Here is a 23,589-nt window from a genome sequence, read left to right as displayed (position 1 = left end):
ACATTCCTGAGACGGTGTGTGGGTTTCTGTGGTACGTAATAAAATAATATCCCCGTCCTTTCCTGTTACTCAGCAAATAAGGAGATTTCCCTGAATTTGGATGCTTGAAAATGGTTTTAAGTAGCTAAAAGTAAGCATGTCTGTCCCGTTCTTAAACAGGCTGCTGGTGCAGAGGCCCACCAGTGAGCAAACAATTAGGATGTTTGTGCTCGGTGACATTTTGACTGACCAGCATGAATTCTGTCCCAACTAGTCAGATAAAACCGCTACGTTTGCAAAAAAGTTACTGGAACATACAACGTGTGACCTCGACTGTACTTTACTATAAATAAATAAATTCAGTCTAATCGCTGGTGTAGCATTATGTGACAGTAAAAGACGTATTTCAGTTCTTTTAGAAGCAGTTGGATCTTGTGATACATTTTTATGTTTTTGTTTGAACGTTTTGTTTAAATACTGTGAATCTGTGTCCGACTCTCATTCTGTCATGTGCCGTGTCATTTTGGATAAATATGATTAAAACGGACTGACGGATGAGACGTGCTGCCTTTTGGTTCCTGCAGGAGCTGCATGCTGCAAGCCGAGTCTGAGAAGCTGCGGCAGGCCTGGATCCAAGCGGTCCAGGCGAGCATCGCTTCTGCCTACAAAGACATCGGCGACAACTATTACGTCGAGGTACAGCGTGTAGTCACGTGCAGGAAACGTTGCCTAGTTTGATTTTTGAAATCGCTTCTTGGGTTCAGCTAACCCTGGACGTGCAACTTGTCCTGCAGCGTTTGGACCGGACGGCTTCGCCCTCCACCAGCAGCATCGACTCTGCCAGCGAGCCCCGGGAGAGGGGGGAGAGGGCTGACAAGGCGTTTCGGGGAGGGGGGGAGAGTCTCCTCCAGCGGGTACAGAACCTGCCAGGCAACGAGCTGTGCAGCGACTGCAGCCAAGCGGCTCCGTGCTGGGCCTCCATCAACCTGGGAGTGCTGCTCTGCATCGAGTGCTCGGGGATCCACAGGTTTCTGAAACTACTGCAAAACTAGAGAAATGCATTTCCTGCGAAAATGCAGTGTGGATGCTGCAGAAGAACTTGCTAAAGCAAACAGCTGAAATTAGCTAAAAGCATGCTAAAAATGTAGCTGGAAAGGAAGAGCAAGCCTAAGTTAGCAGAAGAAAGCAGAAAGAACACATATTTGCTGAATTTGGCTTAAATAAGCAGAAAAGAGCACAAAAATAAGTATATTAGCTAAAAAAAAAAAAAGGCTGAAATTAGCAAAAAAAATTTGCTGAAAAGTAGCTGAAAAGGTAGGATGCTTAAATTACCAGAGGGAAGTGGAAAGAGCACAATAATGTCCAGTTAGTCTGAAAGAATTGGAAATTCATTCAACCTTTATTTAGACAGGTAAATCCCATTGAGCCTCGAGGACTCATTTACAAGAGAGACCTGATTAAATGAGGAAATGAGCACAAAAAGTGGAAATTATCTGAAAAAAGGCTAAAATTAGCATAACACAGCTGACAAGAAGGTAAAATAACAGAAAGAGGCTTAAATTAGCAGAAGTAAATGGAGAGAGCACATTTTTGCTGAATTAGGTTGAAAAAAAGCTTAAATGAGTGCAAAAACTGAAATTTGCTGAAAAGTTAAAGTGAGCATAAAACAGCTAAATTGTAGCTGAAATAAGTGAAACTAGCATAACTAGGCTGAAAGGAGCACAACAAGCTGAAATTAGCAGAAAGAGGTTAGGTTACTTTACTTTATTTATACCCAAAAGTAGATTTGTTATTTTAGTGGTACAAAGCATACATCTATGCACACACACACTGTAAAAAGTAAGAGCACGTCAAATAAACCAAATTAATTAGGCTGAAAGTAGCAGAAATTGCCATGAAAAAGTTGAATTTATATGAAAACAGCTAAAATTAGCTAAAAAAAAAAATAGTTACACTCTAGCTGAAAAGGTAGAACAAACTTCAATTAGCAGAAGAAAGTATGAGAAACACGTGTTTGCCCAATTAGGCTGAAAGAAGCCAAAATGAGCACAAAAAGGTGGAAATTATCTGAAAATGCTTAAATTAGCCACACACAAAAAAACAGCTGAAAAGTAGTTTTAAAAAGGCTGAAAGAAACTTAAATTACCAGAAGGAAGTTGAGAGAGCACAATTTTGCTGAATTAGGCTGAAAAACCTTAAAACAAGTGCAACAAATGTGGAATTAGTTGAAAAAGCTAAAATTAACATAAAAACAGCTATATAGTAGCTGAAATAGTAGAAAAGGCTGAAACTTGCGTGAACAAGCAGAAAGGAGCATAACATGCTAGAAGAAGCACAAAAATGTTGTAGTTAGCAGAATCTAAAAAGATCACACAACTGCGGAAAAACGCCTGAAATTAGCTGAAAGTAGTTGTAAAAAAGTTTCAATTTGCACAAGAAAGCTGAAAGAAGCTGAAGCTGAACAAATGTGAACGTAGAAGTAAAAGGTTGTCAACAGATCTAAAGATGTGAAGGATGCGAAATGAGCTCAGTTCGTTTTCTATTAGAAAAAAGTGACAGAAAAGGCTAAATATTTTAAAAGCTAAAGTTGCACCAACACCAAAAGTCGTAGCAGCCTTCTCCTGAATGAGCTGAACATTTTGATTTATGATTTGTTGAACTAGCACTAAAGTTGTGGAACGAGAAAGATGCCGAGAAACATACGGAAGAAAAACGGATCATGATGCTTCACAAACATCCACACAATGCAACCTTTATTTATACACGTTGGTCTCATTGAGCCTGCGGGACTCATTTACCAGAGGGACCTGATTTTAACAAAGAGCGATGGCGACAGTGGACAATCGTAAAGGATGCGTACAAATGGAGATTCTTTTGAAACGATAAATGTTTATGAATGGACCAACACAAATGAGCACCTGGAGGAGTTACTACTCGGAACATTTTAATCTGAATGAGTTTTTTTAGCTTGTTTTCTCTTGCCATTTGTTCCAGGAAGTGCATGAAAAAAAGCGCCCTGGATGAAATGTTTTTTAGATTAAATCAACAAAACCATGTCTCTGTTTATGGATTTCTGAAGAACACAATCAGTAAAAAGAAATTTCCCCTTTCACGTGTACCTCAGCACAAGGGTCATTCCATTCCCCTGCTTTCGTTTTACAACCGATACAAGGAGCCATGTGGACTAATAAATCCCTGTATTTATTACTTTTCATTAGCCCAGCTGCCGTAATCAGTAAACTTCTTTTTATAATTCCATTTTTAAACTTTCTAAACGATATGAAAGATACCGTACGTCTTAGAGAAATATTGATGCAAATGTTGTCGAACGGGAAAACAAACTAAACTTAGCTTCACCTTCTTAGGTCTTTAAATCGGAAAGTTCAGTGTTCAGCTGAGTTTTAAACTAATCTCCAGACCTTTGGTTGTAGAGAAACGCTCGAGGGACTGCTTTTGATGTTTGCCACCCTGAGCAATCTTAAACATAGTCAAAGGTTTGACACGTTGTGTTCTTTGTGTTTCGTTCTCAGGAGTTTAGGAGTCCATTTTTCTAAAGTGCGTTCGCTGACGTTGGACTCGTGGGAGCCAGAATTACTCAAGGTGCGCCTGCAGCTCATCCTGCTTGTGTCCTGCCAGTGGTGTTGCATTATTAAGTCCTCCAGTACACGCTGCTACTTCATTTTTAAATACAGTGTGTATATATATATATATATATATATATATAAAAACTTTTCTCTTCTCTTGGTCCTGCGTTCTTGCGTTCAGCTGATGTGTGAGTTGGGAAACACTGTGATCAACAACATCTATGAGGGAGCCTGCGAGGAACTGGGAGCTAAAAAACCTGCACCCTCCAGTTCAAGGTAAATTTAAATCCAGCAGGAAGGATTATTTATTCATCTATTTTCCCTAAATATTTTGGTCCATCGTTTAGGTTAGACGTTATCAGTTAATTTTTATTGCTCGAATAAAAAATTGTTGAGTGATTATAAATAAAGGGTTGGGTGAGCTCTTTCGGAGTTCTGAGGAAAAGTTGTGAACAATTATCTTATCCGTCATCGATAGTACTTTGAACAAACTTGTAAAAATAGTTTAATTCTGCCAAGCTAATGACTATTCTGAGCAAGACCTAGTCCAGTGTGGGTCGATGCAGTCATAATGAATTAATTATTAATTAAACGTTACCTCCAGTCTTGTCTAATTTATAATGTTATTTCATGTGGGTTCATGGGAACACTGTTTCATAAGCCTTTACACTTTTGTTATTTTCACACAGTCGTTCCAGTACAAATATGATCCTATTCCTTCTGAACGTTACACCACAAGTGCTACAACTGATCTGGTGCTGCTGTCCAAACTCGCAAACAAACAAATAATTTAATGTAAATAATAGCGCGTTTCTAAATTGACAACAATATTAATGTTTGTAAAATGAAGATTGCACAATCAGCTGTAAAATCTTTGAGACTGGAGTTGTTTTAGGGCAGAAATCTACTTTGGAAGTTCTGTGGAAACAACTAGAACTATTATTACCTATTACGGTATTTTTCAGACTGAGGTGCACTTAAAATCCTTTAATTTTCTCTAAAATCGACAGTGAGCCGTATATATTAATTCTGGTTGGGCTTGCTGACCTCGAACCGACTTTATGTCAAAACTCTGTCAAAATGAACTTATTGCGCCTCATAATCCGAAAGATGCAGTGATGGCTCAGAACCGCTCGGGTGACATAGACACGTGTAATCATCTCCCTCCAGGCAGGAGAAGGAGGCCTGGATCAAGTCTAAGTATGTTGAGAAACGCTTCGTCAAAAAGATGAGTGGGGGAGACGCGCTGGTGGAGGGGGAGAGGAAGTCCCGCCCGTGGACGGTGAAGAAATGCCAGAGACACAGCAGTTCTGTCCGGGCCCCCAACAAGACCCGCAGGAAATACCATCGCTACGAACCTGGCTGCGCCTCGCCTGCAAACCTCTCAGCAGGTCGGTGTGGGGGGATTAACTTGGATGGACGTTAGTCGCACGTTCTGAAGCGTCCCTCTTTTGTCTGCAGCAGCTGCAGCAAAGTTTCGCCGGGACTCCCTGTTCTGTCCAGATGAGCTGGACTCGCTCTTTTCCTACTTCGACACCGGCTCTGGGCCTCGCAGTAAGTTCGCAGCGCTGAAGTCACAAAACTGCCAGGATCGGTAAAAGCTTTCTGCTGCAACTTAGCCGTGTGTTTGTCGTGCCGGTGTGATGATTAACATGTCCGTGGCTTGGCGATTCTTGGCCCCGCAGGTCTCAGCAGCGACAGCGGCTTAGGGGGAAGTACCGACGGCAGCACGGATATCCTGGTTTTTGGCTCTGTAGTGGACAGTGTAACAGAGGAAGGTGAGGAAGGTTGCTTTGTGTCTCAATAAAAGCTTGTTTCAATATAAACACCGACTTATATCCATCAAACTGAGTCTTGCTTCATTCCTTCTGAGTCTTTTGTGAATTTATAAATTCAGTTTTGAAAACCGCCGTCTCGTTGATTCGCTCGCCCACAGAAGAGGAGTCGGAGGAGTCTTCCAGTGGTGAGGTGGAAATCGAACAGGAAGTGTCTTCAGACCCCGAGGATCCGAGGGAGTTGCACCCAGGGGCGCTGCTTTACCGGTCGTCCCGTCTTCACAACTTGCCGCTCATGGCAGAGGCGTTGGCTCACGGGGCTGACGTGCACACAGCCAACGAAGAAGAGGAAGGAAAAACGCCTCTCATTCAAGCTGTGATCGGGGTGAGAGACCTCTCTTCTTGTCCAGACGTTTACATTTGGACACAAGTTGGGCAAAACTTTTTTGTTGTTGTTTGTGTCGCAGCTGAAACGTTATATCGATAACTCAAACAGACCAACCCGATGTTGCGTGCTCTCCACTTCCACACAAATAATCCGACTCGTGGACGGTTAACGTAACAAAACAACTTTCTGTGTGTTTCTCTCGTGCCCAGGGTTCTTTGATAGCTTGTGAGTTCTTGCTGCAGAACGGGGCCGACGTGAACCAGAGGGACATGAGAGGCAGGGGCCCGCTGCACCACGCCACCTATCTGGGACACACTGGGTGAGAACTGCCAACACCTGTTCATGTTGTAACTAGCATGTGTTGCAAGTATTTTAGAAAGCTTCTTAGCTCTGAACCCTCCCAAAAAAAATCCCCTTTGTGTAAATGGTTTCGTGGTGCAGTTTTAATCTGCTACACAATCTGAAAATACAGATGTTTCCCCCCTAAAGCATGACGGTAATTAAGATTAGAGTTACTGCGCTGATCCGTCAGCTTACTGAATGTCCATATCCGTCTTGTTTCTTTTATAAGTGGTGTTTTATTCTCTGCTTTTGTCCTGACTCGTTCAGTCAGGTGTGTTTGTTCCTAAAGAGAGGAGCTTCGCAGACGGAGGCGGATGAGCAGGGTCACGATCCGCTCAGTATTGCTGTCCAGGCCGCAAACGCAGACATCGTTACCCTGTAAGTCTATTACAATATTTACATGTCCGTTATTGTCACATATTTCAAATTGATGAGGAAAGACGGTTTCTGTTTTTATAAAATAGTAAAAAGGCAATCTTCGACAAAATAAGTGGTTTAGGCCTTTCTTTAAATATGGGAGAGAAAAACTGTTTTTAGATCTTCTGACTAAACCGTTTGTCTCTTTGAGTTCACTGGAATTAAAGAAACAAATGAATCTGCCTTTTCCCCAACGCGGTTCAGTTGTTTGTTGAGATTTGTTAATCTGTCAAGACCAAAGTTGAGTTTTCATTCACATTCTGTAAACTTCCGTCTTTCTCCGCGTCTTGTTTTTTTTTTTTTTCCGTGACTTACCTTCTGACCTGCTTCTCCGTTCCCTGCTTTTCTTCCTTCTCTCCTCTAGGTTGCGTCTGGCACGGATGAACGAGGAGATGCGCGAGGCGGAGGGTCCGTTGGGTCAACCAGGTCAATACCCGAGCAGCAGCCCCACTGAGCAGCAGTACAGGAAGTGCATCCAAGAATTTATCTGCCTCACCATAGATGAAAGCTAGTGGTCACGGCTACGCCTGGGAGAATAGCTCGCCCTCTGTGTATAAATCACCTCCTCCTGACTGGGAACCTGATCGTGATGAAGTTGCCCCTAGACACTGATCTCGAGTCTGTTGCTTCTGTAGATCTAGGCTAACAGGCAACTTCATACAAACGGAGCGTTCTAAGGGGGGCGGAGGTTACATTGAGGTGTGCCAAAGGGACACCCCTGATGGAGCTTTCTAACTCCACTGACAATACAGTCACCACCTCCATTTTCTGCTTGTTATATTACCTGGCACATGACACACACAGTACATCTACACCTGCTTTCTGGTGTTTCACTAACAGGGTTCTTTTCTAACTTAAAGCAGTAGTTTAGACTTTTGAATTGGGAACAGTTAATATCTTACCTGTTGTAGGTAGCTCTTTGAACAGCCTCAGTTTGCAGAAATAGTTCAGTTTTGATTGAACTGACAAGCTAACGGCTCATTCGAGACCAATGCGGATGGCTGCTGTCTTAAAACAAATCCAGCTGCAAGTGCATAAAGCAACTGCAGCAGCTAGCTGAAGCGCTTCCTGTGCACCTCGGTGCGCTTTGAACAGGAATGTGATAATGTTCCTTCCAGAATGACACTGTACTGCAAAAACGAAGACATTTTAAAGTTTTGTAAAATAGAACAAAACTTTCTTTGCCCAAATTAAAGCTCTTCAAAGGGCTATCTAAAACAGGTAAGATATTTACGACTGAGCTATCCCTTTAACATAATGTGATGTAACCTCCAACTTGGGTTATTTCTGACTAACAGCTCTTAACCTCTGAAGAATCTCACTGCATTAACCCTCTTACACTTTCTATGTATCCAGACCATCTGTATGACGTCCACCTTACCCATCTCTTCTGGACCAGAGATGTAAATATACATATTTAGAAGACTAGAAACTGTGTACTGTGGCATGAGGTGAACAAATGATATCTGTTCCATTACCAAAAGAAAAAAAAAACGGCTAATAAACAAGCTACGACGGAGGTGGCAGGGTAGTTTACTGTGACAGAAGTTAAGAAATAAGATCTAACTGAAGGGCTTGAGGGGAGAGTCCTTGTCTGATGTGTGAGATACGCTGTGATGTGGAGAGTGAGCAGCGGCGAAAATGAGTGTCAGATACTGAAAGAGAGGTAAATAAAGGGTTTTGTTACATTATGTAAAGAAACAAAAAAAGCTGTGCACTTTTCCATTTGCAGTACTATGATTTTGTTTATTTGACATTGTTCTTGTCTAGATTATGTCTGTTTGTGTGTTGATTTATTTATCAATCCAGAGGACCAGTGCAATGCATTATTTGATGCAGTTCTTTTCTGCATACATGTTGATTGTCATTTCAATCCCAAAGCATTACTTTAGGAGTAGGAAGGATTTGGACGTGGTAATGTTTTGCAGTCATAAATGACATGGGATAGCCTTAGGTTGCTGCGAGTGCACGTACTGGCACTGCAGGATTAGTTTTGTTTTCGTTTTGTTGCTAAATTTCTCAAGCGTTTGATGAACAGAGTTAAATATGAAGTTGCAGCCGATAATTGGCTGCTGAAATCGTAAAGCCGACAAGCCAGAGCTGCAGTTAGGAAGTAAATAAAACCATCATTTAACATCTTCATGTTACCTTCTTCTGTTCACTGCCATGGAAATTTATAAACGCACCTCCAGTTTCCTGTAAATGCTCGTCAATATTACTGTGTCTATAAGAAAACGGAGCGCTTTGTGCATCTGACTCATCGTTATGCTCTGTATGCTTTGCCAGAATTTGCTCTCTGTAGGTTCAACCTTGTTAAAAGCATGATGAAATATTTTCTGGAGATCTTTTGATCACCCTGTGCAGTGCAGTCCTGTGGAATAAGCATGCAGCACCAACGACCCACTCTGGTCTCTGGTGTCCTTTCTGCACCTCTGTGCCATTCTTCTGTCCGCAGACCGAATCTGCGGTGACCTCTTTATCTCTGTCATTTCCACTTCCTTTTTGGTAAAGATGTTATGGTTTTACTTTCCTCTGCCAAAGACATTTTTTAAAGGTAAAGTGTAGTCACGGTACCTTTCTCTGTGATTTTACAGAGAGGCAGAAACACTTTCAGTGTACTCGCTTGTTCAGAGATGCAGAGATTTTTTTAACCAGTAGATCCAACTGTTCAGTGTACTGCAAGTAGAACCAGTTTAGAGGGGTGATGTAAACCTACTGTGACCAAACTGTGATGGGCCAGCGCCCTCAAGGAAGTATTAAATGTTGTGTCCATTGTGTGTCTTGACTTAAAGAGTGGTTAAAGGTGCTGTTCCAAGGAAACATGCTGTAAATAGTACACCTGTGTATTTTATCTTGATGCCAACTGCCTGCCTCTCAGCATTTCGTCACACTATCTGGTTGCGTGATACGTTTTATGTTGGTCTTCTATTGTTTTTCAGGAAAAACAACCTGTCAGACAAAACCGCAACACAATTCTTGCATACTTGGAGGCATTCGTTTGGTTACTTTCAATTGAATATCTTGGGAATACATTTTTTTTGTCTTAGCAAGCACTAAGAGAGAAAAACAAAAACGATGCAATGAATAAAACTGAAATTCCTGATAAATTAACCCTGCTTCCTCCTTCTTGCTCTCATTGCTGTTCATTTCTTTAACACAATATTCTCCTAACATGGCTTTTGATAAGGTGAATGTCATTTAAAACATATAGTTTACGAGCATTTGTAAACATTTACAAGTGTTGGGGAGAATGTCACTTTTAAATCTGGTGGTTGGCAAACTTTTTATAACACTTGACATTCAAAGCAGTCATCATTATTTTCTAGATGTTTAGTAAAACCGAGGCAAAACCTTAAAGCGCTTTCAGATCCCTATTTAAAGATTACTTTCAGGAATTATGGGTCTCCGATAGCCAGTTTCAACTTGTAGCCCAGAGCAAAATGCCTTGAATAATCCAGTGTGCCGGACATTTAATGTGATCTCACAGTAACACCATCACTGAAAAGTGTCATGTACCAACGCTCTAATTTCTTATCTTACACGGAGGACATGTGACGTGTGTCCATGTGTGTAAATAAACACTCTTCTGATGTGTCATTCTGTCACCACAGGGGTTGCCACAGGCAGAAGTTCATTTAAATTCAAGGATTTTCGGGATCGAGTGAGTGAAACATCCTGGACCTTCTTAGGATGAGTGATGAATCTTTCTGCTCTGGTGCTTGGATGTGGGGAGGTGATTGAGGTGTCTTGGTCTGCCGCCCGTTTTGGTTGAATATTGTTTCTGGGGGAAATTAGCTATTGCTTTGATTATCAAGATATCTAAAAAAAAAATATGTGCTTTAACATCGTCCTCAAATCAATCTACTAATAGAGCTTCAAAGCAGTCTATGGTTTGGAGAGGCACCTGCAAACTTGATTTGATTTCCATAAGGTTAAAAATGACATCATTTTGCCCTTATTTTAACGTCTTTTTGTATATTTCAACCTTTAACAGCTTCAAAATTACAAAAAAGGGAGCCCAAAGCAAACGTTTAGACACCCAACATGGTGAGTTTTTCAATGGTGTTTCCTTGTGGTAAGTATCAAAGTTTGTGGAGAGGTTTGTGTGCCCTCTGAGCCATCGTGTTAACTCTGAAAACTATTTTTCAAATTCTTGGGCCATCTTGCTTACTTACACACAAGTTGTGGCTGCATAACAAACCATGCCAGAATCTACAGCGAGCAGGCAGATTTGACTTTAATGCCACAAATAAGGTTTTTATCACATTTCCAACCTTTACTGGAGTAGCTGTTTATTTGCACAAGGACCTAAAATTTAGTTGCCTTCAAACAAAATGCAATTTGCTGTTGCGTAACTAATATGCAATGCATGTCATACTTTAAAGGTATCAAACAAATGATAAAATAAGTCAAATGAGCAAGATTGTCATTGCAGCTTTCTATCCATTTCCTTATTTGATATAAGCTGGAAGAAGCACGTGTGTGTACTGTGGAAAGTGGGTTGTTGGGGACGGCGGTACTTTTTGGCTTGTGACTTTTCTTCAAGTAGCATTTTGGCCGGTCTCCATCCTTCAAGGGGAACAACTCTGTTAATATCCCTGCTACAGGTGACGTCTCCTGCGTCTTTTGGGAGTTTTCTGTCCTTGCATCTCTACAGCCCGAGAAGTTGAGAAGGAGGAGTGCACAGTTCAGCCGCTGCAAGAAGCCACGGTGTCAACAACCATCTACCACTTCATCACAAGCTCTTCTAATTGATTTGAAACTTTTCTCAATGAGATGAAAGTTGATATCAGTCAACACAAAAAGCACTGGGTTGTTTCATTTTATTGTAGAAACCCAGCTAAAGCAAAACCACAGTAAATGAACATTTTAAAATAATCTTAACACAAGTGGCTTATTATTTTTATTGTTTTTTTGTTTTTTAGGAATAGACAAGTTTTGATTCTCTGATATGGCCTCACTCCTTTTCACTTTGATGAAACCATTTGTGAAAATACTTTTAAAGCTATGTGAACGTTTTTGTTGGTTTATTCATACTCTCCGTGACGAGTACTCCAAACTTGATTTGTAAAATCAGTGAAGTACAACTTTTGATCATGTGTTTTATTCTGTCAGCACCAGTGGTGGGATGTAACTAAGTACAAATACTTTGTTACTGTACTTAAGTACATTTTTCATGTATCTGTACTTTACTTAAGTAGAGTTAAATGTGGGTACTTTATACTTTTACTCCACTACATTTTACATCAAGTATCTATACTTTCTACTAGACTACATTTCTATAACGCGTTGCATTACAAGTTACATTCATGTTGCGGCTTTTTGATTTGTTTGTTACTTTGAAAGTAACTAATGATGAGAGGAGAGCTGGTCCATTGAATCACTGTAAAGAGGGCAGGTAACGTTAGGCCCGTCTTCAAGAAGAGCTGGACCAATGACAAATATTCTAGTATATATATGTCACTGAGCTGGGTGCACCCACAACACACCCAAAATGTATTCCAGCGCAAGAGAGTCAGCCAGAAGATATGCTGCACCCATGGCCTTATTGAAAGATTATTCAGTACAACAGGACAGATTCTCTCTCCCAAAAGAGCCAGACTGGACTTAGAAATCTTTGAAAACCAACTTTTTCTGAACTTGAACAAGAAATTCTTGCTGCAACATTAAAATGTGTCAGTTCATGGGATGTTAGGAGACGAGAGATGTCTCCAAATGGCTCGACACTCGAGTCCGTTTTGAAAATGGTGTCAGGAAGTTAAAATATTGTTCACTATTGACCCATTACAAGGTTGAATAGACATATTTTAACTGGAGTTGATGACAAACTGGAGTTGAACTGATCAGATATTTCTTTGTTAGTTGTGTCTAATGCTCCTTTTGTTCATCAGACAACTTTTATTTAAATGTGTTTACTGCAGTTAAAATGACACATTGGTTTTACTTTGTGTTAAATAAAAATCTTCCAAAGGTAAAATCATTCCTCTTTCTTATTTTGATGAATGACATTTAACTCTGCAGGTCATCCCTGAAATTCTGATGCACAGAATCACAAGTCCAGGTGTGAACTGTGTCACAGAGTAAACACAATAAAAACATGTATTATCTGCAGCATCGTTCATTAAAATGGCTCAACACTATTAAAGTATTACACAAAATATACATATGGTACGCAGACTTAAAGATATGTAGACCATTGCATTATGTAATTAGGAAGTACTTTTAATACTTTAAGTATTTTAAAAGCAAGTACTTATTTACTTTTACTTAAGTAAAAATGTTAATGTGGTACTTTTACTAGAGTACATTTTTGTCTGTTTATTTGTACTTTTACTTAAGTACAGTGTTTGAGTACTTTCTCCACCACTGGTCAGCACGTCTAAAAAATTTTTGATTTTAAATCTTGTTTTCCATCAGATGGAAAAAATAAATATTTGCATCTAATAGTAAAAAAAAATAAAAACAATTAGCCAAAAAGTTAAAGCTCTTGTGGATTTTTTTTTCCATCTGTTGTATTTTAATTGTTTTTAAACAAAAATAGCAACAAGAATCATCGTGCAACCGCATAAAGAGGCGTCTCTGCAGGTGGAAGGGGAACAGACAAGGTGATTTTATGAAACATGGTCACTCAAACGTGTCATCCTGTGAACTGTGGCGACCGTAAGTAATTCTACAATTATTTCATCCAACGAAGAAGAAACCCCGGAAGTGAAACTGTTCTTACCCGCAGCTCGTAGCTAAAGCTACGTTGGTGCCATCGTCTTATCGGTTTTGGGTTTGACGACATAAACAACAACGTCATTTCGTGTGTAGCCACGAACACACTTTTTTGCGGGGGTCTCTGGAGAGGTACGTCCACATTACACGACCTCTTTTAGAATTGAGAAGCAACTCGTCTATGATAACCAGCGTTCCTGGAAGCCGATGCTACAGTTAGCATGCTAAGCACGTTAGCCTCGGCCTGTGAGCAGGACTGGTTGTATGTGAATGGCTGGAGCTGACCAGCGTTGTAGCTTCCGTGCGGTATGTTGTTAGCCTGTTTAAGGGCAGCACAAGTAGCGTTTTAATAAGTCGTTAACGATTTGTGGTGACGTATTGTCATTTGGTATTAGACTATGTTTGTTTACAGTTCGTAACTGAACGACAGGTCGGTATTCATGAGTTCGTTGATCTATCGATCTTTCCAGAAAGTCATAGATTTACCTTTAGCTTAGCTTGCCTACCAGCGGGTTAGCCGAAGTTACATAAATTGCGTTAAGTAGCCTGATGTTTGTTTGGAAGTGACATCGTCATGTTGCCAACACATCGTCAGAGTCCACTTAGTCCGTTCAGCATCCACGTGCCAGTAGGTCAGTAGGTGGAGGTTCAGGTAGTTTCCACAAGCTAACGAATGAAACTACGTTTAAATCCTGCTCAGGTAAATCTGTGTTCTGGCTGTGCATAAAAAGCACAGTCTCAAAAAATAGGAGGGTCCATTTTAGGTCGTTATAACGTCACTTCACAGTGTCCAGCATAGGATTATTTAAGACTAGAGGGTTTAGACACAAGAGTAAATCTGATCTCTGTTTTAAACGAAAACACTACACTTGGATGTTATGAAACAAAACCAACACAAACGGTTTTACGAAGCCTTTCTGAGACACCTAAATTATGTGGGACCGGTGTACGTGCTTGCTCTTTTATAACGTTAAGAGTTTTATTACATGGCATGTGCTGGTGAAGAGTCTCAGTCATCCAGGACGTGGTAAATTCAAAGAAGTTGAAGACAAAAACAACTGGACTTTACTTGTAACGGAAGACCCTTTGCTTCTCATCCGAGGAGCTTTCTCAGTTCAATGAAAAGTGTGGGGTTCGACTTATAAGCCAAGCGAGGAATGTCCAGATCTCTCTAATGGAGAAACCAAACGACCTTTTCACAGACGCATGGCCCGACACAGGAGAGCCAGCTCATCCGGACGAGACTCGGTGGTCGAGCGTGACATTTATTCAGGAGTCCTGCAGGTCACGGGATGTAAAACAAGAGATACCATCTTTGAAGCGAGCCGGGGGTCTCGGATTTCAACTTTCAAACACCTCTAATGCAGCTTTAGGTCTGATACAGTCATTTTCACACCTATCAGGAGTTTATGTCACCAGAGTGGCTCCTCTGTGTCTCAGGCACTAACCAACTCTATTGTGAGGAGTGATGGGGCAATCCACATTACGTATTTAGTTTAGCTTATAACTCGAACCCACACTCGTTCCTTGGATGAGAAGCGAAACGTCTTCCGTTACAAATAAAGTCCAGTTGTTTTTGTCTTGAACTTATTTGAATTTACATGGAATGTGTTAATAAATGCCTGTACAGTATATTACACAGTATAATGTATGAACTACAGATGGTTTAGTTTATCTGTCATGTAACTTTAATCCTAAATTGCTGATCAACAGTTTGACTTAAATCTGTATATTTCTCATTATATCTAACTTCAGTCATTTAAAAAAAATCCTGATAAACAATTTTCAACAAATGAACTTTATTTTTGAACATCGGTAGTTTGTGTTTATAAAAATGTAACCCAAAAAAAAAAAAAAGTGTTTTTTTTCAATTCAGTTCAGTTTATGTATGTAGCACCAAGTCAACAGAGGTTGTCTCAGGGCACTGTACAAAAACATTCACATACTGTACATTTAAAAAGCTTGTTAGTAAAATTATCTATTTAAGGACTCTTTCAAATGGTCCAGGTAATCTGTCATATTATTCAGAATGTTTATTTAGCTGGATTTCTAATAATCCACCGAACTTTCTGTTCACAAAATTAACACATACTCCATCTTGAGCCAAACAGCGGTCACGTGGTTGCGGGATGTTTGTTTTTGCACATGTCTTTTATAGTCCACATGACACAGGTGCAAATCTGGGAAACCCCTCCCGCTGCGGTAAGGTATGTTCCTGCTAGAGTCTCCACTTAGTGTCTGCAAATGCCTGTTGGCCACAAATCTATTATGAAGACAGTGTCGCGCTTTACAGCAGACAGACTTCTCCATACACGAGCTGTGCGGTCTCCATCCAGGAGTTTTTAGGCCATTTGACTAATTTGTGTGTTTGAAGAGTCGTACAGATGAACGTCCGAGCGCATTTCCACATTGACAAATGCGTCCGCAAACTTCTGACCAGTCGTATAACACGTGACGCATGTGCCTGTGGAAAAAAGTTTGTTGTGTGTCTTGTGTCAAGAAGGAGCGGGGAAAGCTGCTCTTAGAACAAAATGTCACTATTTTCGTCGTACAACTACGTCAATGAGAGCTGATTTAGCCGCTCTGGATGGAGCATGCAGGGCCTTTTAATCTTGAGTAGGATGTGGGACCATCTGTTACTACAGCACTGTGTAGTATGATCCTATTTAATATTATTTGAGATTATTTAGTTTTCTTCTTTGCTCCAGTTTCAGCTGCAGGTACATTTCCTGCCACTGGGCTACATTACAGTATAAGTATATAATAAAACCTAAGTATCACTGTAGCATCTGCTGAGTCTGGAAGAAAATATTTGCAGGGTTCAAATACTTCTAGTAGAGAAATGAAGTTTTGTGTTGACAGTGGTGCCAGAGTAATGGGAACCAATTTACTTTTCTGCTCCTCTTACCGGTACTTGTTTGTGTCGTTTATCTCAGATGAACAGCACCGGGAATAAGAGAGCTCCAACTACAGCCACTCAGCGTCTTAAACAGGATTACCTCAGGATAAAGAAAGACCCAGTGCCTTACATCTGTGCAGAGCCTCTCCCATCCAACATCCTAGAATGGTGAGATTTGCATCTTTGTTTCCTCAGGGGCCAAATAGACCAAAAACCACCACCAAGGAAGAAGTTTGCATCTATTTAATATCTATATTCTGAATATTTAAAGAAAATATGATAAGTAACACTAAACTCTTGTTTTAGTCAGGGTTAGAGTTTCTGTATTTGTCATTTGCACCACATGTGGTACATGTGGTGGAACGAAATTGTGTACACAGGGTCCCAGTTCCATCCAACAATAAAATGTACAAGAAAAACAGTAATGAGATCTAAGATATGAACTAAGAAAAACGTTAACTAAAAATACGCTAAGCACTCATAACATAAAAACATTACACTGAAAAGCAGCATGAACATGAGTCTGTGTGAGCAGATGAGCACGCTTTTTTTTTTCATTTACCCTTTGTCCAGGTAGTCTCATCGAGCCACGAGAACTCATTTTCAAGAGAGACCTGTTTAGGAGCAGATGGGGGTTAAGGGCCTTGCTCATGGGCTCAGAGTGGTGCAAATGAGGGTGAGGGCAGCTGTGGGTGCTTCACCTACCCCACCCACATTTTTGATGATGTCTGTACCAGGGCATGAACACATCAACATTGAAACAGATCAGCAGCAACATGAAACAGATCAGCAGCAACATGAAACAGATCAGCAGCAACATGAAACAGATCAGCAGCAACATGATATGGTTTTTCACAGTGATTATTCTAGTTAGAGATTCATGAGTCTAACAGCCTCAGGGTAGAAGCTGTTCCTCAGTCTAGTGGTTCTACACTTAATGCTCCTCAACCTCCTTCCTGAGGGGAGTGGGGCAAAAAGTGTGTGTGCTGGGTGAGTGTGGTCCTTCATGATGCAGGTGGCCCTCTTCCTGCATCTGGAGGTGTAGATGTCTGTGATGGTGGGGAGGCTGATTCCGACAGATTTCTGTGCAGCCTTCACCACTCTCTGTAAAGCTTTTCTTTCTGCAGCTGTGCAGCCTCCATGCCACACGTTGATGCTGGAGCACAGGATGCTCTCCACTGCACACCTGTAGAAGGAGGTGAGAACTGAGCTTCCAGACCAGCTCGCCTCAGCCGCCTGAGGAAGTAGAGTCTCTGATTAGCTTTCTTCTTCAGGCTGGTAGATTAGTCAACACTCACTGGGATCATCAACAATGGTCAGAGAACAAGCAAATCAAAAACTTTAACTTTTAATGTTGTAGTGGAATTTTTATTTAAATAATTTTCCATCTAATTAGTGTATTTTTAGGTACACTACTTTTTAACAGGTTTTAGTTGTTTTTTTAATTATTATTCTCTTTGTACAGTTTTTTTATGTTTGACATATTCTACACCAGCCAATCCTCGTGAGACATAAAAAGTACTTGTTTTTCTGTATATTGATATTTTCTTTATGAAAAATATTCCGAGTGTCTAATTGGATAAAAAGATGAAATAAAACTTGTCTGTTCAAGTTTGATTAGACAATAATTTTTAGGCATTCTTGGAAACCATAAATCAAAAACAGGAAAAAGTTATTGTGACAGTATTTTACTGTTTTTGATGAAGTATTCACTCTGTTTATGTTTCACAGTATCAGCACTGTTGATCTTTTTTACAGTCTAGGATGAACGTAAGGAGGAACCCTCGTTTCAAGCGTTGTGACTTGATTGCAGCCCCATAGACATCCGCCACTCACAATTAATATTTTCAACAAACTTGAGTGTAGGTTCCGAGTTTGTTCAAACTTGTTCAAACAAGAAAACAAAATTAAGTTTATGAATCATTTTTAAAAGGACAGGACTTTGTTTCTAAACTTTTACGCTCGGTCAGAGACGAGCTTGGTGCTTGGTATACGTTTTTTGGCAGATAAGTCAGTCATGGCTCGTCTACAAGTGAGTGACACGCGTGTTTTCACGATGATACTGTTTCTAAACAAATGTTTACAACGAGCTGCAAGAGTCGGCCTCAGGGGGGATGGAGTTACTGCAGACCTACTGAAAGCCTAATAACTCCGCTAACGTCAGATTGTCATCCTCAAAGAGAATAGAACAGCAGAGAAGAAGTGATACTATGTGCTATTAATTTAGAAATATAGATCAGTTGATATTGTGCTGAAACTTAGTCTGCCACTTGTGTGTCTCTTGTGTAACTGAAGAAAGAAAGAAAACTTGTTTTTATTTTGAGTGCATAACAGTCGGTCAGCCTCATGAAGTCTTTTAGAGGGGAAGCATCAAAGTAAACACTTTATTTTGAAGAACTGCCTCCAGCGTCATTAAAGAGGCTGCTCATAAAGAACTGTGTGTACTGTATAATGCTTATTTATTTTATTAACCTTTATTTAACCAGGCAAATCCCGTGGACATCACAGCTCTCTTTAGCAAAGGAGGCCTGGGCCCGGAGGCGGCTGCTTTCTACACTCTGTTGTTTTAGAAATGTCCACTGACTTTCTGGTGATAAATTGAAAAAAAATGACTCTTAATGTCTGTGCTTGAACAAAAAAATGCCTTTTAATTTTTAACAATAAAATGTTGTAAAGAAAGCCGATCACAAATTAGTTTAAAATCTGTCCTGGATTGTTAGAAAGCTGACACTGGTTTCCAACAGTGGCTGACAACGTTCACTTACCAGTCTCTTTATTATTATTATTATTATTATTGTTATTATTATTTGTGTCTGTGCTTTAAAGTTAAAGTAAATATAAATATTAAGTGTGAATAAACTATTGTACCTTTATTATTAGGTGCTATGTAATAATAATTAGCAGCAGTAATAAAACTATTTGTCAAGCCCCGGTACTGACAACATCAAAAATGTGGGTGGGGTAGGTGAAGCACCCACACCTGCCCCCACCCTCATTCGTCCCACTCTGGGCCCTTGAGCAAGGCCCTAACCCCCATCTGCTCCTCGTAGATGCAGCTCTCTGCTCCACTCAGAGGCTGTGGCAGCTCGGCGTCTGAGGCTGCGTCAGGAAGAACGTCCGGCGTAAAAATAAAAAACTGCCAAGTCCTCGTGCGCCTTAGTTCACTGTGGCGACCCCTAACGCAGGGAGCAGCCGAAAGAAGAAGAAAAAAAATTACTATTTGCATTTCTGTTTGTAAAAATATATATATGAAATGCGTAGTGTTTAAAATTCCTGATTGAATTACAGTGTGTCGGTGGTAATGTTGCTCAAGCTGTCAGGAACTCTCGTTTCAAGTTTTCCTAACAACAACAGATTGTGTGGAACGTTTGCTTAAAGCTTTGGCACGCAAGGTAGCGGGTGGTAGACATTCCTTTGAGAGACGTTCGTTATTAATAAATTAAGATGAGAAGATTCCTGGAAATCATGTCGAGACTCCTGTGTTTAGGGAAACACTGGTGATCCTGAAAACATGTCGTCGATATGATAAATTACTACAACTACGTGTAAAAACCTTACACGTGACTTTATTAACAAGAAGGTACGGTTTGGTTATGAACAGCAATTAAATCATCTTTTACTGCCAAATACAGTTTATTAAAAGAACATCTCGGGGGCAGGATGGTGCTGAATCTCAGCTGTCTGCACAAAATGACTGCGAACGTTAACATCATAAATGTAATAAACATTCTTTGGGAGCCGGAGGAACTGGTGAAATTACTCTTTGTAGAGTTTAAACTTTAATCTAGACTATATTAAAGCAGGCTTATGGCAGCTAGTATTTATAACAGAAATTCCTTCTTTAATCCTTTACATATTTAGTGGATCTAAACGGAGATCGATACAGACTCTCGATTGTTTTGTGGATTTAATCAACAAAATAAAAACTAGGATTTATTATTTCTGTGTAACTTTTCTAGAAAGGCACGTTGCTGTCGACATTTTTATCTTTTTCGTGCCCTCTCTCTCCTGAAATATGAGCGATGTGTGACTATTCCAAGAGTTGTTAATAACCAAAGTGTTTTTTCTGCTCTGCAGGCACTATGTCGTCAGAGGTCCTGAGAAAACTCCTTATGAAGGTATAAACATGCTTTTAGTAGCCTCACCTGAACAAGTCGTCCTGTTTTTATTTGCTGTCATTCCAAACTTCGTCAAACTTGTGTTTTTTATTTTTGCTTTTTTCGCATCTGAGTTCTACCTTTTTATCGTTCTGTCTAATTTCAGGGGGGTATTATCACGGGAAACTCATTTTTCCTCGAGAATTTCCTTTTAAACCACCAAGTATTTATATGATAACGCCAAACGGAAGATTCAAATGCAACACCAGGTAAGACGGGAGTTCTGCCTCATTCAGCTGAAAAGGGTCTTTGGAAAACTCTTCTCGTTTATTTATTTTCTGTTTGTCCACAGGTTATGTTTGTCCATCACAGACTTCCATCCAGACACGTGGAACCCTGCTTGGTCGGTCTCGACGATCCTCACAGGTTTGCTCAGCTTTATGGTGGAGAAAGGACCAACACTCGGAAGCATCGAAACATCCGACTACACGGTGAGTGTTTGAAAGAGGAGGAACAGCGGAGCGACAGGACGAACTCGTGATATTTGATGGTTTTCTTTGTTTGTTTCTAGAAAAGACAGCTTTCTGCCCAAAGCCTGGCCTTTAACCTTAAAGACAAAGTGTTCTGCGAGCTTTTTCCTGATGTAGTGGAAGTAAGTGTTGCGTCATTCCTAGCGTTCAGGGTGTTCTCTTTGTTGACATTATGACGTAAAGACATGAGAACTGCAGGAACATCTTTGTCCTTTTGGTTTCATTGTTTCTCTCCTTGCTTCCTTCCCCACCAGGAGATTAAGCAGAAACAAAGAGCTCAAGAAGAGTTAAGTGCCCACTCGCAACCCCTCCCTTTACCTGATGTGGTTCCTGATGGAGACCCTCAACAAGCCCACTATGGCCTCCCAGCCCTCAACGGAGGACCAGTCCCTGTGGGAGGCCCTAACCCCGCCCCTGACCCGCAGCAGGCCAATCGGAACCACGGACTTTTAGGTGGAGCTTTAGCCAACCTGTTTGTGATTGTAGGCTTTGCAGCGTTTGCCTACACGGTCAAGTGCGTTCTGAGGAGCATAGCCCAGGAGTGAGAGGAGAAGCCCCGCCCCCCTCCTCTCAGTGAGCCACCTAATTGACTCTGGTCTTTACAAACACAATACGAGGAGGAGGGGGGGGACTCTGTGCTGAGTTAAACCCCTCCACGACCACCTCAACTGCCACCGCCGTGGACTTTAGAAGAAAGAAACTGAACGCTCCTCCACCCTGGCCGGACTGAGAACAGGGAGTGGATGGGAGCGGGAGTTTGGAGGAGTTTTATTAAAACGGTTGTGATCCACTTTGTGCTGCAGTGGTTTATACGAGACCAGGGAGCAAACTTTGCTGATGGGTTGGAAATGAACGTCGACAAAATCCTTCCCAGCGGTTCTCAGTCCTGAAAACACCCCGCCTTTTTTTTTTGTTTGTTTTTTTAGTTAAAAGGAACAAACATTTTAAATGGTCAACAAGACGACATGTATTAAATCAATGCCTAAATATGATATAAAAAGGTTTTTGTGGTTTGCCTCAAAATGCAGTTTTAAAAGCCTCGTTGTGGGTTTTTGGTTCAGAGAGGGGTCACACGCATCGCGCAGCTGTCGGGTCTGGTGTGAAGGAGTTCTTTATAAACTTCAGAATATTCTGTCCAAACATTTTTTTTTTTTATTTAAATTAGAGTGTCATCATTTTCTTGAATTCCCACAGAAGATGAGTCACGGGATCTTTGGCTGACACTGGTTTTCAAACCTGTTTCCAGCTCATTCATCAGATCCTGAACCCCTCGTGACGCAGTTTAATTAAAGCTCGTGTGTCGAGTCACGTGAACATGTTGCGTCTTGTTTTCATCGAACGCAGAAAAGGGTTTCACGTCTTTTCATCACACGGCTCCGGGTCCAGATGGAGAATAATCGACTTGTGCAATTCTCAAACCTCCTCCTCAGCTTGTACGTTTTTTCCCCGCTGAACCTGTTATCACTGTCAGACCAGTTATTATTATTATTTTACTCATTACAAGAGTTCACTCCACAGATGCACATTAATTCAGACGGCCAGCAGAAACACAAAATATGATGAAAACGGGCTCTTGCAGTTCTGATACAAGTTTTTACAGCGAAGTTATAAGAAAAGTATTCTAATTAAGTTTTGCCAGGTTTTATCAGTAAACGTTCTCTTTCTGGAGACAGACGTCCTCGATGGAGGTTCTGATAACAGTTTTAGTCTATCCAAGGAGACCAGAACCCGTTTTTTATTAGTTTAGCTGGCCAGCATAGCACCACTTTGTTTAGGTCCAATTAATGACACGTGAAGAGAACCATTTTTATTTCTGTATATGAACATTTTCTTTCAAATGAATATATATTTAGCTTTTGTTATTTTGTTTTCTCTATTTATAGAAGCCACCCAGCTGGGTCGGGTGTTTGCTTAACTGAGCAAAACGCAGACGAGAGGTCCAGGCTCTCAATTCTTTTGGGTCGTTTACTATCGTTCAATGGATTCGGTGAAAGATGGTTCTACTTTGTATCTAATGTGTCACCAGAAAACACCAGAAAGCAAATAATTCTTTGGTTTGTTTCTTTTTGTTTGTTTGTTTTGGCACACATTACAACTTAAAGGCAAACTGATGATAATGGGATCGGGTTTGTGTCTCCAAAAGCTCCGGTTTTCCTGCTTTCAGCTGATTTTGTGTGACGTCTGTTTTCATAGCAAATGCAAATAAAAATCCCGGCATTTAATTGGACTGTTTGGAATGAGTTTGTCACCAAGTACATCCATGAACAATTATCTGCTGAGAAGGTGTAAAAAAAAATCAGGGTGCGGCTTTTTTTAATTGTATAAAGGTAAAAAAAAAAATGCATTTTGGGTTCATGATGAAAGTATAGTGAGGTGGTGCAGGAGGTGGAACACCTGGAGAGATGGTGCAGGAAGAACACATCAATGTCAAGGAGATAAAGGATGTGATCGTGGAGTTCAGAAAAGGCAAACACCTCCCCCTCCCCTGCACATAGGAGGATCTGCGGTGGAAGTGGTCTCCAGCTACAAGTACTTGAGGTGTACACCTGAACGACATCCTCAGCTGGAGCAACAACGCCACCAGCCTGATGAAGAAAGCTCATCAGAGACTCTACTTCCTCAGGTGGCTGAGGCGAGCTGGTCTGGAAGCTCAGTCCTCACCTCCTACAGGTGTGCAGTGGAGAGCATCCTGTGCTCCAGCATCAACGTGTGGCATGGAGGCTGCACAGCTGCAGAAAGAAAAGCTTTGCAGAGAGTGGTGAAGGCTGCACAGAAGATGCTGGAGTCAACCTCCCCACCATCACAGACATCTACACCTCCAGATGCAGGAAGAGGGCCACCTGCATCATGAAGGACCCCAC

The 23,589-nt window shown here is 40.9% G+C and overlaps 2 protein-coding genes across 2 annotated transcripts in view; both read left to right on the top strand.

The window, feature by feature from the left end:
- Positions 1–7,979, top strand: part of LOC119412112 (arf-GAP with coiled-coil, ANK repeat and PH domain-containing protein 3) — a 35,080-nt gene extending 27,101 nt beyond the window's left edge. The window contains exons 6-16 of the mRNA XM_037679088.1: positions 564–675; positions 774–1,006; positions 3,510–3,579; positions 3,745–3,839; positions 4,734–4,954; positions 5,025–5,117; positions 5,249–5,341; positions 5,500–5,723; positions 5,936–6,045; positions 6,336–6,446; positions 6,850–7,979. Coding sequence (XP_037535016.1) covers positions 564–675; positions 774–1,006; positions 3,510–3,579; positions 3,745–3,839; positions 4,734–4,954; positions 5,025–5,117; positions 5,249–5,341; positions 5,500–5,723; positions 5,936–6,045; positions 6,336–6,446; positions 6,850–6,997 — 1,510 coding nt within the window. The 3' untranslated portion in view covers positions 6,998–7,979. The remainder of the gene's footprint in view (positions 1–563; positions 676–773; positions 1,007–3,509; positions 3,580–3,744; positions 3,840–4,733; positions 4,955–5,024; positions 5,118–5,248; positions 5,342–5,499; positions 5,724–5,935; positions 6,046–6,335; positions 6,447–6,849) is intronic.
- A 5,199-nt stretch (positions 7,980–13,178) lies between these two features.
- ube2j2 (ubiquitin-conjugating enzyme E2, J2 (UBC6 homolog, yeast)) lies at positions 13,179–22,950 on the top strand. The gene is made up of 7 exons (XM_037678565.1): positions 13,179–13,334; positions 16,139–16,269; positions 20,179–20,219; positions 20,365–20,467; positions 20,551–20,689; positions 20,770–20,850; positions 20,983–22,950. The coding sequence occupies exons 2-7, from the start codon at positions 16,139–16,141 to the stop codon at positions 21,271–21,273; spliced, it is 786 nt and encodes a 261-aa protein (XP_037534493.1). The 5' UTR covers positions 13,179–13,334; the 3' UTR covers positions 21,274–22,950.
- The last annotated feature ends 639 nt before the right edge of the window (positions 22,951–23,589 follow it).

The sequence above is a fragment of the Nematolebias whitei genome, chromosome 7 (genome assembly GCF_014905685.2).
Source record: "Nematolebias whitei isolate Nwh7 chromosome 7, NemWhi1, whole genome shotgun sequence".
Taxonomy (NCBI): domain Eukaryota; kingdom Metazoa; phylum Chordata; class Actinopteri; order Cyprinodontiformes; family Rivulidae; genus Nematolebias; species Nematolebias whitei.
The sequence above is the reverse complement of the archived record's forward strand: the minus strand, read 5'-3'. Positions and strand labels throughout refer to the sequence as shown.

Excerpts from the sequence above, each read along its gene's own strand:
- ube2j2 (XM_037678565.1), top strand. The coding sequence starts at position 16,139 with ATGAACAGCACCGGGAATAAGAGAGCTCCAACTACAGCCACTCAGCGT. Across the intron at positions 16,270-20,178 it reads CCATCCAACATCCTAGAATG|GCACTATGTCGTCAGAGGTC; the intron begins GTGAGATTTGCA and ends TCTGCTCTGCAG. Across the intron at positions 20,851-20,982 it reads TTTTTCCTGATGTAGTGGAA|GAGATTAAGCAGAAACAAAG; the intron begins GTAAGTGTTGCG and ends CTTCCCCACCAG.